Below are 12,808 nucleotides of genomic sequence, written 5' to 3'. Positions count from 1 at the left end.
GTAGGCTCGAGTGGGGCCAGGTGGCCCAAGGAAATGGCATGGACAGGTGCCTCAGAAGCCTGTGGCACCCCCTCCTACCACATCACTGACTTCTGGCCAACCCACACCTATGGCATCATGGGGAATTCCACAGGACCTGGAAACAGGGGAAAGGCCCTATCCTGGTGCCTGCTGGATCTGCATGTTGTGTTGACCCCTGGCAGTGGAGAGTCTCTTCCCTGCTGGTTCACTTGGGCACCCTGAAGGGCCGTGGTGAAGGACCACCCTCCCAAAGGGCATAGCTGGTGGCCCAGGGTTGGGAGGCCTCATGTACAAGAAGGTGTTGGGGAGTCAACCCCTCCCCCTTCATACATTATCCCCCCAACATTCTTAGCCATTACTTGGTTACAGCTCCCCACCAACACATTTCAAAACAAATGATTATAGAGTGTTCTTGTTCTTTTTAATTCAGAAAGAGAGAGAAAGGAAAAAAATTAAAAACAAACAAATAAACATTTGTTTAAATAACTATTGCAGAAAAGGAGAACTGGGCTGGATGCTGGGACCTATCTCTTCCAGAATAGGGATTTATTAATGTTTTACACAAAACAAAAAGGAACAGAAAAAGAAATAAATTATTCTGCTCAATACTGTTTGGCATAATTCCATTGTTTTTCATCTTCTAAACACTCACAACAGCCTCTTCAGGGAGCACTGAGATGAGACAGGCAGGAATGGCTGGTGCCTTGGCTCTCTAGAATGGCGAGGGGAGGCCCTGAGCAGCATTCCACCAGAGGCCACCCCCAAATCCGTCCCCATCCTTTACTCTACATACTTTTGGAATTAGGAAGGTACAACTCAAGCTAAATTCACAATATATTAACTTTTGGGGGTGCCCACTGCTCCTCCCCAACCCCCCGCTTTACCGTTCCCCCAGCCAGCTGCAGGAACTACTCCAATGGCCAGGAGGCTGCTTGGTGGCACTGACTCACTAAGAAAAAGAGTGGTATCTGGGTTATCACTGGTGGGAAAGGGGGTCCTTTTAGTGGTTTGGAAGCTTCACAGAAGCTTTCCCCCCCTCCTACACTTCCCTAATCTTGAAGGTTGAGAATACCATCAGCAGCTTCCTCTAGGGACTTAAGCTGGGTTCAGTCATGCAAGTAGCTTCCAGTTGTAACCCCTGGTTGTTAGTTTCCCAGCCCATTCCAGAGCTGGAAACGGAGAGTGAGTGAGAGCGAAGAGGCGGGAGGTGAGCATGGAGAGGGCCTATGGGCGGGGAGGAGGCATGCAGAGGGGCAAGTCTACTCCTCCCCAGCTAGGCTCCTGGCTATCTCCACGGTCAGCTTAGAATTTTGAAAGAATCTTTGTTGGTCAGCCATATCTGGTCATTTCAGGTTAACTAAATTATGAGCCCAAAGCAAATTCCACCCCCAAGCAAGAGGCTTCCTGGTCCTCTTTGGGGTGGTGGGTGAAGAAGGTGCATGCACCAGGCAGCAAGGCTCCTCATATCCAGCCTTCTTCCCGCGTGTATGCTCCCTCTCTTTTGAGCCAGACGTGTGTGTGTGTGTGTAAGAGAGAGAGGGGGGTGGGAGGGGGGAGAGGAGGGGAGAGGGATAGGGAGAGAAGGATTGAATGAGAAAAGCAGCAGTGCCCCAATCAATCCCAGGGCAAGTTTTGATTTTTTTTTCCAGAGCAAGTAGGCTGGTGAGGAGCTCCAGAGCCTAAGGAGAGACACTAAAGGTTGTAGCCAAGGATATACGTGAGTGAGAAGCACCTTACATTTGACGTGAGGGGGCTTCCTTGTCCCCTGCCCAGTTTCTTACACCTATGCTCCAGAGTTAGGCCCCAAGCAAGGGGCGGACACAATTCGTTTTCCAGTGGGACACTAAATGCCCTGGTCAGAAAGGCCATTCCATAGGGTGGCCAAAGGCGGGGAGGGGGAGAAAGGAGGCTGAGGGTACCCACGCGCCCTCTGGATTCTCATTGCATTTCTTTGGTGGGTTGACACTCATCCATCTCGGCCTAACCGATAAAAGAAATTTAGGGTCTAAAATTCTCCTGGAGGCCTGGAACAGCTTGGGAGGGCTCTGGCTTTTCTCTGGGGTTAAAGAGCGCTTTCTGGAAACCACCTGGAACGCTCCTTGATCACCCTGAGGCCACGAGGGACCCCCGGGGAGGGGGAAGCTGAGCTGCGGCAGCCCTCCCCTCCGTTTCCTTCTCGGCGTCCTTGGCGGGGTTCAGGCCCGCAACAGACTCAACAGCTCTTACCGAGCCTGAAGAAAGTACTTCGTCTAAGTCAGCAAGAAGCCACCTCTACTCCTTGAAAAGCGTGAAACAAAATCCAAAAGCATAGGTGAGTGGGGATTGAGGCCACCGGTTCGCCTCCAAAGGCCATTGATTGGAGGATGGGGCCCAGCGCCGGAAGTTGACTCGAGTTGAGTCACATGATTGGTTGAGATACACATAGGCTCCGCCTGACTGCATTATTGATTGGTACCAGGCCCACAGAGTCTTGTGATTGGCAGGGAACAGCCGGCGCTATCGGTTTGGTCCAGACTGCGCCCTGCTTCGCTCGAACTGCTTGGAGATGCCCCACGCCCGGCACCTTGCCAGTCCGAGGCTGCCTCTAGTCCCGACCCGGAGTGTGCACGTGCACCTGGCAGCCAGGCCGAAAGAGTCCCAGCCAGGTCTTTCTCAGTTGCCTCGGTAGACCTCGATCTTGCTGGCCTTGGCCAGCATATCGATGATGTGGGCCTCGAAGTCAGCGTCGTGCACACCGGTCTTCCGGAACTCGCCCGCATACCGGTTATTCTCCCAGTAGTGGTGCCAGTTGCCGCGGCTGTCGGCCCCGAACCCGTACACGTTCACCTGTAGAGAAGGGCGGTGCAAGTCACCCCACGTCAGGGACCGTGTTGGACTGGACATGCGAGAGACCCTCGGTTGGCAATGGAGGAGAAAGAAGCCGCAGTGACCCGACAAGCCGGGAGGCAGTGGGCAGCTAATCCATTCCCAGAGTGTGGGAAGCGCGGGAAGAGGGGACATCCAGGCCTGGGCTAAGGACACGAGAAGGGAGACTGCTGCTCCCTCTCAGCTGTCCTTCCACCCACCCAATTGCTTCAAAAACGACGTCCCAGCTTAGAACCAGTTCAACCCTAATTTCTTATTCTTTCTCTTTTTTTGTTATACTTTGATTTGAAACTTGGTCAAGTACCCAATACCATACACTGAAGAATTTACTGGCAAAAAAAAAGTAGGTGTGCTGGGCGTGAGCACTGAAGTGCATAGCACAGTAGTAGTGCTGCCCACCAGCGAGATGCGGCTCCTTGAAGGACTAACCTCTGTGCTTAACACACAAACTGGTAGGCCTGGGCCCCATAGCTATGGGAGACAATCACACTATCTCCATGTTTTTAGTTACTTTATGGCGAGTAATATCAACTATGGTAGTATTCCATTTCCTTTGTAAATAAACTTAACTTTTAAATGAAGTGGTTTCAGATTTGGTAAAATCATTAAAGTAGTAAGTTTGGGAAATGCAGATCTATACTGCCTAAAAATGGGGGGAATCAAAGCCATTTGGCTTTTGCTCACAAAAGCACATGCCTTTTGAGGCGCTGCTAAGCTCCGAGGAGGGCTGCTTTCCTCCTGTGCCATGGGTCCCACTCTTTTATCCCCAGACTGGGCTACCCACCTCGTCGCACACATGCAGGGCAAAGAAGAGCACCAGCATCCCTGTAGAAGGGTACCGCCCGTGATGCTCTGTCCACCTGTCGTGGATGTATTTGAAGAAGGCTGGGTTGTAGATCTGGACCTGGATGGAGACAATATGACAGGCACATGAGGTGCTTTTGGGGTCCAAAGACTCAGGCCAGGCTCTTAGCAGCTTCTGCCGGTTACTCCACGCCCGCCCGAGGACCTATTCGTCTGTGTTCCCCGGTTCCTTGCATCCTCTGTGGAGGTCAGGCATACCAACAGATGGGGACACTGCAGGTTCTGGAAGGGGGCTAGGAGACGCCTGAGCCACAGGACCAGGCACACCAGGAGTCGAGCCTGCACTGTTTCCATGGAGGTGGGAATAAAGAAGGGGGCAGAGGCGGGAGCTCACCTTTTCTTTGTCTACCCGAAGGAAGGACTTCACTGGGGCATAGGTGCTGCAAGCAAGCAAATACAACAACAACAAAAAAGTCAGATGGCCCTGTGGGGCCCAGGGATGCCTTTCCTCCCACTCAGGCCTGAGTGATGACACCCTCGAAGCAGGCCCCCTGCTTCCAGACTGCTCTCCCACACACCACTGCAGTACCTCACTCGGAAACGCTGCCCTCCGGATAAAATAAGGATGTTTTAGACATGCATGGGGGCCTTCCATAATCCAGCCCCGACCCTTCTTCCCATAACTCTCTGCTGTCAACTCTCCGCTTGAATTAGACGATCGCCTCAAACACACTGTGTGTGTGCTCTTACCTGTGCCCACACTGACCCTCTTCCTCCTCCCTGTTAGCCAGCCTTGGCACCCATAACCTACACTCCCTTTTCTAAGAATATGTGGAATTTAAACTCGACAGCATTTATTTCAGCTTTTATGTCTCCTAAACATAAAGTCAGGACACTGGAACTTATACTTCTGTGTTTAAAAATACATGATGACCACAGGCAAAAGGGGTAAACAACCCTATTGTCCATCATCAAATGAATGAATTAACAAAATATGACATATGCAGTAAGCCTTTAGAATGAATGAAATCCTGATACATGCTACAACATGGATGAAACTAAAAACATTATGCTAAGTGAAATGTCAAATATAAAAGGACAAAAACTGCATAATTCCACTTATATGAAGTACCTAGAATAATCAAAATATAGACAGAAAGAATAGTGGTTATTCTGGGCTGGGGGGAAGAAGGTATGGAAAGTTATTACTTAATGGCTACAGAGCTTCCATTTGAGATGATGAAAAAGTTCTGGAGATGGGGAGGGGTGATGTTTGCACAACAGTGCAAATATACTTAATGCTACTGAATTGTACAGTTAAAATTATAAATTTTAAGTTACAAATATTTTGCTGCATATACATAAAACCCAGGGTGAGACAGGGCTGATCAGCGGCTGCCTTGGGGGTGGTATAGCAAGTGGGAGTGAGGACTATGGTATACAGGGGTATCTTTAGGTCTTTAGATTTTTAGATTAAAGGTGTTCATCTTTAGAATATGAAACTGTTCTAAAATTAATTGTGGTGATGGTTATACAACTCTAAATAGACTAAAAGCCATCGAATCGTATATTTTGTGTCAATTGTATGGTATGTGTGTTATATCTCAATAAAGCTATTAAAAAAATACTTGGTCTGATTGAATTTTCTGAGACTCCTGACTGTGCTGGGCAACAGGCCCAGAAGAACGTTCTCGGAAGGCAGAGCTCCCACAGTCAGGAGCCACCCCTGGAAAGGAGACTAAAACTAGATTGTTCTTTCCTCACCTTTCCACCACCAATACACTGGCTGTCGCCATGCAGGAATCGACACAGAACACGCTTGGGCCTCAGCTAATGCCCCACCTGGGGCCCTCCCTACGACTGCCTCCCTCCTCACCAGCCCCCCTTGGCCAAAATATTCTGTTACAGGGATTCTAAGACCCAGTCCCCAGGAAGACTCCTCCCAAGGTGGCCCTGTCACCCATACTGCACTTCCAGTCAGTGGGGCGGCTCACAATCGGATCTGCCCTGTGGACAGGGCGCTGGCGATCCACAGCAGGTCCAGGGCCTTGAAGGGCACCAGCACAAAGCTGACGTTGGCGGGCAGGTTCTTGGCGCTCTCGGGGTACATGAAGTGGTGGGTGGTCCGGCTGCCAACATCCTGCTCAAAGCCCACGGTTGGCGCCTGATTCATTCTGCAGGAACAAGAGGTTGGCGTGAGAAGAAACTGCCATAGAAACGGCACAAGAGTTTTAGAGGACAGCTTTGTGGTAATCATCAAAAATACAAACAGGTGTACATTTGATCCAGCAATTCCATTTCCAGAAATCCAACCTATGAAAATGGGTGCGTAAGTGTGCAAAGACATGTGTACAAGGATATTCACTGGAGTATCACAGTAGTGAAAAGTAGAACCAATCAAACAATAAAGAACAGGTTAATACACTTTGGCCATTCAAATACTGGAATACGGCCATCAGAATGAATGAAGTAGATTTACATGTACTGGTAAGAAATAAATCCAAGAGCTATTCAGTGAAAAAACCTAGTAGTGTGAGGTAACCCACTTTTTTTCTTATAATATACATCTCTTGAATATCTACCGTGTGCAGCAAGAGGGAATTGCAACCCAGAAAAGGGAAACTTAAAACTAGATAGTATATCATTTTTCACTAAAGAAAAAGTACTTTTGAATATTAATAGAAAATCTAGAATGGTATTAAAATCGTTAACAATTCTTACTCTCGGGAAATGGGGTTGGGGAAGAGATCATTCATTTTTTTATTGTGTACGTTGTTGTTTTTTTCCAGTCATATCTCACTTCTGTAAGGAATTGAGCAGGGTGGAGAAGAAGGCTTAAAAGGGATGGCCTCTCAGCTGCTGGGGTACAGGAGAGGGTAGCAGGCAGTGGAAGTCTTGGTTGGTGAGGCTTAGGTTGGCTGGGCCCTGGGCTCAAGTCTGCATCTTGTGAGGACTCAAGAAACAAACCTCATGTCACCAGAAATGAAGAGACCCAGCTGATCCTGCACATCGAAGGGCCACAGATGATGCCCCAGGTTGGCTTCTGAAGACAGCCCCCACTGCCTTTCCACGGAATCGGCAGCCGGGGCTTTCACTAAGTCCCTTCACAGGCCTGTCTGCCAGCACCACTGTGCCTCCCGCCCCTTGGCGGGCCCTGCTGCAGAGCCTCCACTCCCCCAGGTGCCCCCCACTTGCTGGGCAGGCACCAACTTTCAGAAGCTTGGGAATGAACCAAGTAAGAAGTTCAAAAGATATTTCACAGTCTCCAAGACATAGTGACAGGGGGGCACGGTGTACATCTGGAGACAGAATTTTGCTTTGAGGCTCTGCTTCATCATGGAGCAGCCAAGCCCTAGAAAGGGGACAGAGCAGGACAGAGAGGATGAGCTGTATCCCTGAATCTTAAGCGCAAAGCATTCTAGAATTCTACCTGCCCCTGGCTGCCTCCGGCTGCTGAAGAAGCACGTAGGGGCAGGAGCCGGGTAGATAGGCATTCGTGCTTAAGGTCTGGTCTCTGGTTGCCTCGTCCCTTCCGTTCATTCATGTATTTCTGGCTGGGCTACGATAGGCCAGGCACTGCTCTAGTTGTGGACCTGTCTGCTGCACAGTTACGGCAGGACCAGCTCCACTCCATTCGGAGATGTCGGCAAGGCTCAGAAGACATTTTGGAGGAGGAGGCTGCTGGGGGTGGGGACAATTGAGCCATCACATTATAACTCAGCTAGGTCCTCCCAGTGGGGTCTTATATTTGGTCCTGCTTGCAGGACGGGAGGCCTCCCCACCAGTTCCAAACCAAGATAAACTAAGAGTCACCTCCACTGCTAACTGGCCCTTTACAGGTCAGCAGACAGCCAATTACCATCTGAGTCACCCCTTCTACAAATTGATTCTGGGATCCACTGCAACATACCACATCTAGCCTGGTCCCTGTGAGGGAACACCTGTGAATTCCTCTGTGCAGCCTGGTCTGGCCAGGTGCCACCCAGGTGTCATATTGGCCAAGCCTTTTTTGCTTGTCTGTTGTGCTTCTATCCTGGAGCTTCCCAACCATCACCGAGGTGCAGATAGCAAGGCAAGGGAGGCGGGGCTTCAGGCAGTGTAAAACATGTCCCTGGGCTTCTTGAGTGTTCCAGAGCTGCATGGGAGTGACTCCCCAATGTCAGCCACTGTCTCGGAGTAAAGAGAGGTCCCTCTTCAGCTCCTACCTTGCCTCCCTTGCATTCTGGGTGCCAGCAATTGGACGATGAGAAGAATCCCAGGTGGCTCTGAGCTCCTGATGGGAGCCTAGCATCCCCCACCCTCTCCCACACCCCACCATTCTCAACATAAGAAAGGTTTTGCAAGGAATGTTAAAAACCTCAGAGACATTGCTGCCTTGGTGTTGCTATGGAGATAGCAACAGTTTCTAAGACGAAACCCTTCCTTCCTCCTCCTGGGAAACCTGGTCTTTTTGTGACGCTCATCCTAAGAGATGCTTTGTGAAAACCAGGCATTTCCAGTATCTTATTTTTCAGGCTCTTCCTTCAAGGAGTGGGGCGGCATCTCCTGTTCCCAGTTCTAGTGAAGTCGGAAAACAGGTTCAGAGCAGAAGCAGCAGCCTACGCTCAGCTCACAAGTGCACGCTTAGTCCCTGTTCGCCCCCAGACTCCTTGCCCTGCGTCTCTGTCCTTGAGGCACTCCGCCGACGTCTTACTGAATGAGTGAGACCCCACATAATGAAAACCTTGAGATGCAAGGGACAGAAACTCAGAGCAAGCACCAGACAGCTTCTTCTCCTGCCCAGGACACAGTCTTCCATGAGTCTTCCAGGAGGAATCGCCCGTGACTATTAAGCAAGATGCTGGTTTGGTTTGGGGGCCTCACCCCTGGCGCGACCACTGAGGGGGCCAGGCAGTTTGAAGGGCCTCTGGTGGGAGTTCTCACCAGCAGTCAGCCAAGAGTCTAGTTTCAGCTTTTTTCAGAGTACTTCAGAGCTGGAAACTGAGTACGCGTGTCAAGCAAAGCCTAGAATGGGAATTCTGCCTCCCCCTCTACCTGAACAAAGGTGAGAACCTATCACAGGTGGTTCTGGGTGTTAGACCTACAGTGACCCCAGCAGCTCCTACAGTGCCAGGTAAGGCCGAGTCGTCCAGGCCTCCAGAAGGCCTGTCCTGGGCCTACCCTTGGGCTCCCCGCGGCTCACCTCATGATGAAGTTGTGCCCATCCACATCTGGCCCGTAGCCAGAGCCCCGCAAGTTGCCAGAGTTCCCCACCACGGCACAGCGCCGGCACTGCTGGGGGTCCCGGAAGCGGTAGGGGTTCTCGCCTGGCACTATCTGGAACAGCTTCTCCAGCACCTCATTGGTGTTGTGTGACTTGAACTGGGGCTGCAACATCTGCAGAGGGGAGGGGAAGGGAGAAGGTGTACGCAGGGAAGGTCTCCTGCCTGCCTCCCCTCCTCCGCCCTCCCCCTCCAGCCACACAGGACTCAGCCACACGGGACTCCTAACCAGGCTGCCAGCGAGCAGGAATTTTCTGAGCAGAGGACCCTCCCCTCAACAACAGTGAAGCCTCCCTTTGAGCTGCTCTCATGCACTGGAGGGGGTTCAAGAGTCAAGGCACAGTCTCCAGGGACCTGCAGGAGTGTGCCAGGGGCAGAGAAACTTCTTGGGCGGGCTCCTTGTGCATGAAGAGCCCCTGCCTGTCTCCTCGGGGCACTTCTGGGTCACATAGAGGTCATTTCCAGGTGCAGGTTATGTGGGAAGTCCAGCTGAGCTGCAGGGGCTCACTCCTAATCGGTCTACAGGGGGTGCACCGGGAACTGAGCCTGCAGGCTTGGGGTGACAGAAGCCATGTGGGGCAACGTTCACAGGATGCATGAAGCCGCTCCCTTTGCCCCCTGGAGGAGGCAAAGAGGCACAGAAATTCTTTCAGTGCCAGCACAGCTGGTATAAAACCACATGTTCCCTGCATGCCCCCCACCAGTCACTGTGAAAAACCACAAAATGAGACCCTGGCAGCACTCAGATGCCTACGGGGCCAGGCAGATGCACACAGGAATGAAGTGACAGTTGGGACCTATGGCAAACAGGAGGAGGGCACACTTGTCAATAAGGGATAAGTAGTCAGTTGTTGGTGGGACTGAGAGCCCAGAAGGATCAAATTTTCTAATTTTTCAAGAGAAGCTGAAAATGTGGACTTCATGTGAGACATCCTGGTTCATAAATGCTGATAAGTAATGCAAGTATTTAAAAAACACTGAGTGGACTGGGCTTGGCCTACGGGCCACCAACTGGTAAGGTTAAAACTAGGGCTTTCAAGTACCCTGTGGTCTGGGCCATAACCCCTCAGGTTTGTGGCCCAGCAGGAGGAGGTGCTCAGGGGACAGAATACACGGAGGGGTGGGGTGGACCTGCTTCTCTGCTTCCTGAGCACAGGACAGACCCCTGGGAACAAGGACATGAACCCAGTGTAGAGATGGAGCTTAGCTCTGAGATGAGACTTCCCCAGTTCATGACAGTTAAAGGGGGTGACTGTGCGGGGCAGGGAAACAGCAGCTTCTGCTGTGTCTCGCCGAGGAACATGCTTGGTACTTAAAAAGCCCATCCTTGCAGGCAGGAGGCCTGGCTGGCCCACAGGGCTACCCCTGTCCAGCGTCCTGTCCTGGTTCTAACCGGCCACCACTGGGACCTGGGCCTTGGACCAGCCCTGTGCTCTCTCTGAACTTTGACTTTGCCCATAAAAGGCAGACTGTGACCATGAGCAGCAGGAAGACCCTTCAAGGCTCCAGGCTGTCATAGGAAAGGCCTGTGGAGCTCCTGGTGACCCCTCCGCTGTAGACGCCCACCCGTCCTTAAGATCTGACAGTCTGGGCCACGAAGCAGGATCTCTAAGTTGTTCTGATAAGCCTGCTCACTTGGGCTCATCCTCACAACTTCCCTGAATGTGAGGAGGCGGGGGTGGGGTGGGGGTGGGGAGCTGGACTTCCAGGCTTTCTCAATGGTCAGAAGATCCGGCAGTGAGGAGTCACATCCTTATACTGTAACATTCCCAAAGCTGAGAGCAGCTGCCTCCTTATAAACAGCAGGCCTTCTGCCTGTTGTCTTGGTCCTCACTCTCCACCCTGTTCTCACTTGGACCCCTTCTCTCATCTATGGCACCTGCCTGGTCCAGTAGGCATTTCTGGTCTAAGCTCGGCCCCTACAGGCACTAGGGAATGTTAGTTCTCTCTCCTTCCCTGCCAAAGCTCACTCTGCCCTTCAGAACCTGTGATCCCAGGAGATGGCTCTGGTTAAATGGGCCTCCTGCTTTGTCAAGGCTCTGGGGGCCAGGAGACGGACAGCCCAAATCCAAGAGGGGGCTCTAAGAGTGACTCCCAAATGGGGTAGGGGACAGACCCCTGGAGAGGAGCAGTAAAAGTAGGCAGGAGAGGCCACAGCTCTCTCACCATCCACCACCTCTGGACATCAGGGGGCAGATCCATGTTTTCTCGGGTCCAGACGGGGGAGATGTTGCTGTCGAAGTGGCTGTCAAACCAGTCGGAGGCACCGGTGTCGCCCATGCAGCGGCGGCAGGCACAGGTCTTGCCAGTGAGCCCCTCCTTGCTGAGGCGCTGCAGGCCAGCATAGCCAGGCACCAGTTTCACCCGATGGGTGCCCCCCAGGGTCCCCGAGTCCAGGTAGGGCAGGGCGGCCATGCTGTGGTGGGAGTAGGTGAAGAGCAGGGACATTATGAACACCAGCAGGAAGGCCACGGAAAGGAACCACACCCGCAGGGAGCACTTCATGGTGCGAAGCCCCTGAAGCTGGACACCAGCCCGGCGGGTAGCCGGGTGTCACTGTGGCCCCTCCTTTCCCAGCCCACTGGCAAACCAGCCACAGTCGTAGCCTGCCTGTTCTAGGGCATAAGGGCGTGTACTGCAGAGGGGACAGCAGCAGGAGTCCCAAGCCACTCCCTCTCTCAAGGTAAGGAGAAAGCACGTGGGCAGGAGTGGCTCCCCTGTCCCTGAGCCACTTGGGCCCCTGACTATGGCTTCATTGGGTCTCTCCGTCACTAGCTAGGCCACAGGTGCTCTGCCTCTCCTGCTGCCCTGGCAAGGGGGAGGTCAGTCCATTGCAGCCTTCTAGTCCATTGGGGTTGCTGGCTGCCAGCTCTGGGGGCCCCCCTCTTTGGCGGCTTGAAACAGTCCAGTCTGGAGTAGTCGGGGCCCTTGTGGTTCATGAGCAGACGCCGAGGCAGCCCCTCGTCCCCTGCAGCAGGGAAGCCTTTGAGCGCCAATCACAACGGCGAACATGTGGGCTTCAAGCAGTCTTGATTCCATGCAAGAGGCATCCACCCCTCAGGTGGTCCTCCCGGCCCAACCCCTCTGCCAGGGGAGGGGAACCGGGCCCCCACCCTGAGAGAAGAAACCAGGATGCTCTGTGGGTGTTACAAAACTGCTGTAGAGACCAAGATCCTTCTTGCGTTAGGTTCTGCTCTTCTGCTTCCCATCCGGGTACAGGTCCCTTCTTCCGACGGGCACGCCCCCAGCTGCAGTTTCGTAAGGGTTGGTAGAGCTTCTGCTGCAATGGAGTCCTCTGGGGCCCGGGCACAGCTGCTGCTCAGCAGGGCGCTGCTTTGAACGCAGTCTGGGTCAGCAGAGCGTGTGCCAAGCTCGCAGCCGGGGCCCAGGCCTCCTTCCTGGTGCTGCTGGCCCGGACTTAGAGGCCGCTCTGCCCATCCCTGCTCCCCAGAGGCCAGCAGTCCTGCCGTCTCACTGTTAGTTCCTGTTAGCAGCAATGCCCTGGCAGGTTCCCCTCACTTGTCAGGCGCCAGGCTGCCTCAGCATGACCCTGAAATTACAGAGAGGAAAAACAATATGCAGATAAAATTGCACACAGGCGCACACGTTCTCCTCCAAGTCTGCCCCCAAGTCCCAGAGGGACAGAGGTGGCAGTAGAGGCAATGCCCACATAACCACACAGTGGATAAAAGAAAGGGCTCTCGCCTCTCTCCACAGACAGCACTGTTCTAACTTGGGGCCTCAGAGGATGAGATCAGGCCACCATCCTCACTTGTTAGCTAGAAGGCAAGAATAGAACGTGATTTGTCTAGAGTCTTAATAAGAACAGGCCCTGGCTGCTGTGGCTCAGTGGACTC

At 52.7% G+C, this 12,808-nt stretch overlaps 1 protein-coding gene across 1 annotated transcript in view; it reads right to left on the bottom strand.

Moving 5' to 3' along the window:
• Positions 1 to 664: 664 nt before the first annotated feature.
• ST3GAL2 (ST3 beta-galactoside alpha-2,3-sialyltransferase 2) overlaps positions 665 to 12,808 on the bottom strand; it is a 42,852-nt gene continuing 30,708 nt past the window's right edge. The window contains exons 2-7 of the mRNA XM_028501767.2: positions 11,118 to 12,501; positions 8,873 to 9,066; positions 5,685 to 5,864; positions 4,085 to 4,130; positions 3,671 to 3,790; positions 665 to 2,847 (exon numbers count right to left, since the gene is read on the bottom strand). Of these exons, the coding sequence (XP_028357568.1) occupies positions 2,674 to 2,847; positions 3,671 to 3,790; positions 4,085 to 4,130; positions 5,685 to 5,864; positions 8,873 to 9,066; positions 11,118 to 11,456 (1,053 nt within the window). The 5' untranslated portion in view covers positions 11,457 to 12,501 and the 3' untranslated portion in view covers positions 665 to 2,673. The remainder of the gene's footprint in view (positions 2,848 to 3,670; positions 3,791 to 4,084; positions 4,131 to 5,684; positions 5,865 to 8,872; positions 9,067 to 11,117; positions 12,502 to 12,808) is intronic.

Source organism: Phyllostomus discolor, chromosome 12 (genome assembly GCF_004126475.2).
Source record: "Phyllostomus discolor isolate MPI-MPIP mPhyDis1 chromosome 12, mPhyDis1.pri.v3, whole genome shotgun sequence".
In the NCBI taxonomy this organism is placed as follows: Eukaryota; Metazoa; Chordata; class Mammalia; order Chiroptera; family Phyllostomidae; genus Phyllostomus; species Phyllostomus discolor.
The sequence above is the reverse complement of the archived record's forward strand: the minus strand, read 5'-3'. Positions and strand labels throughout refer to the sequence as shown.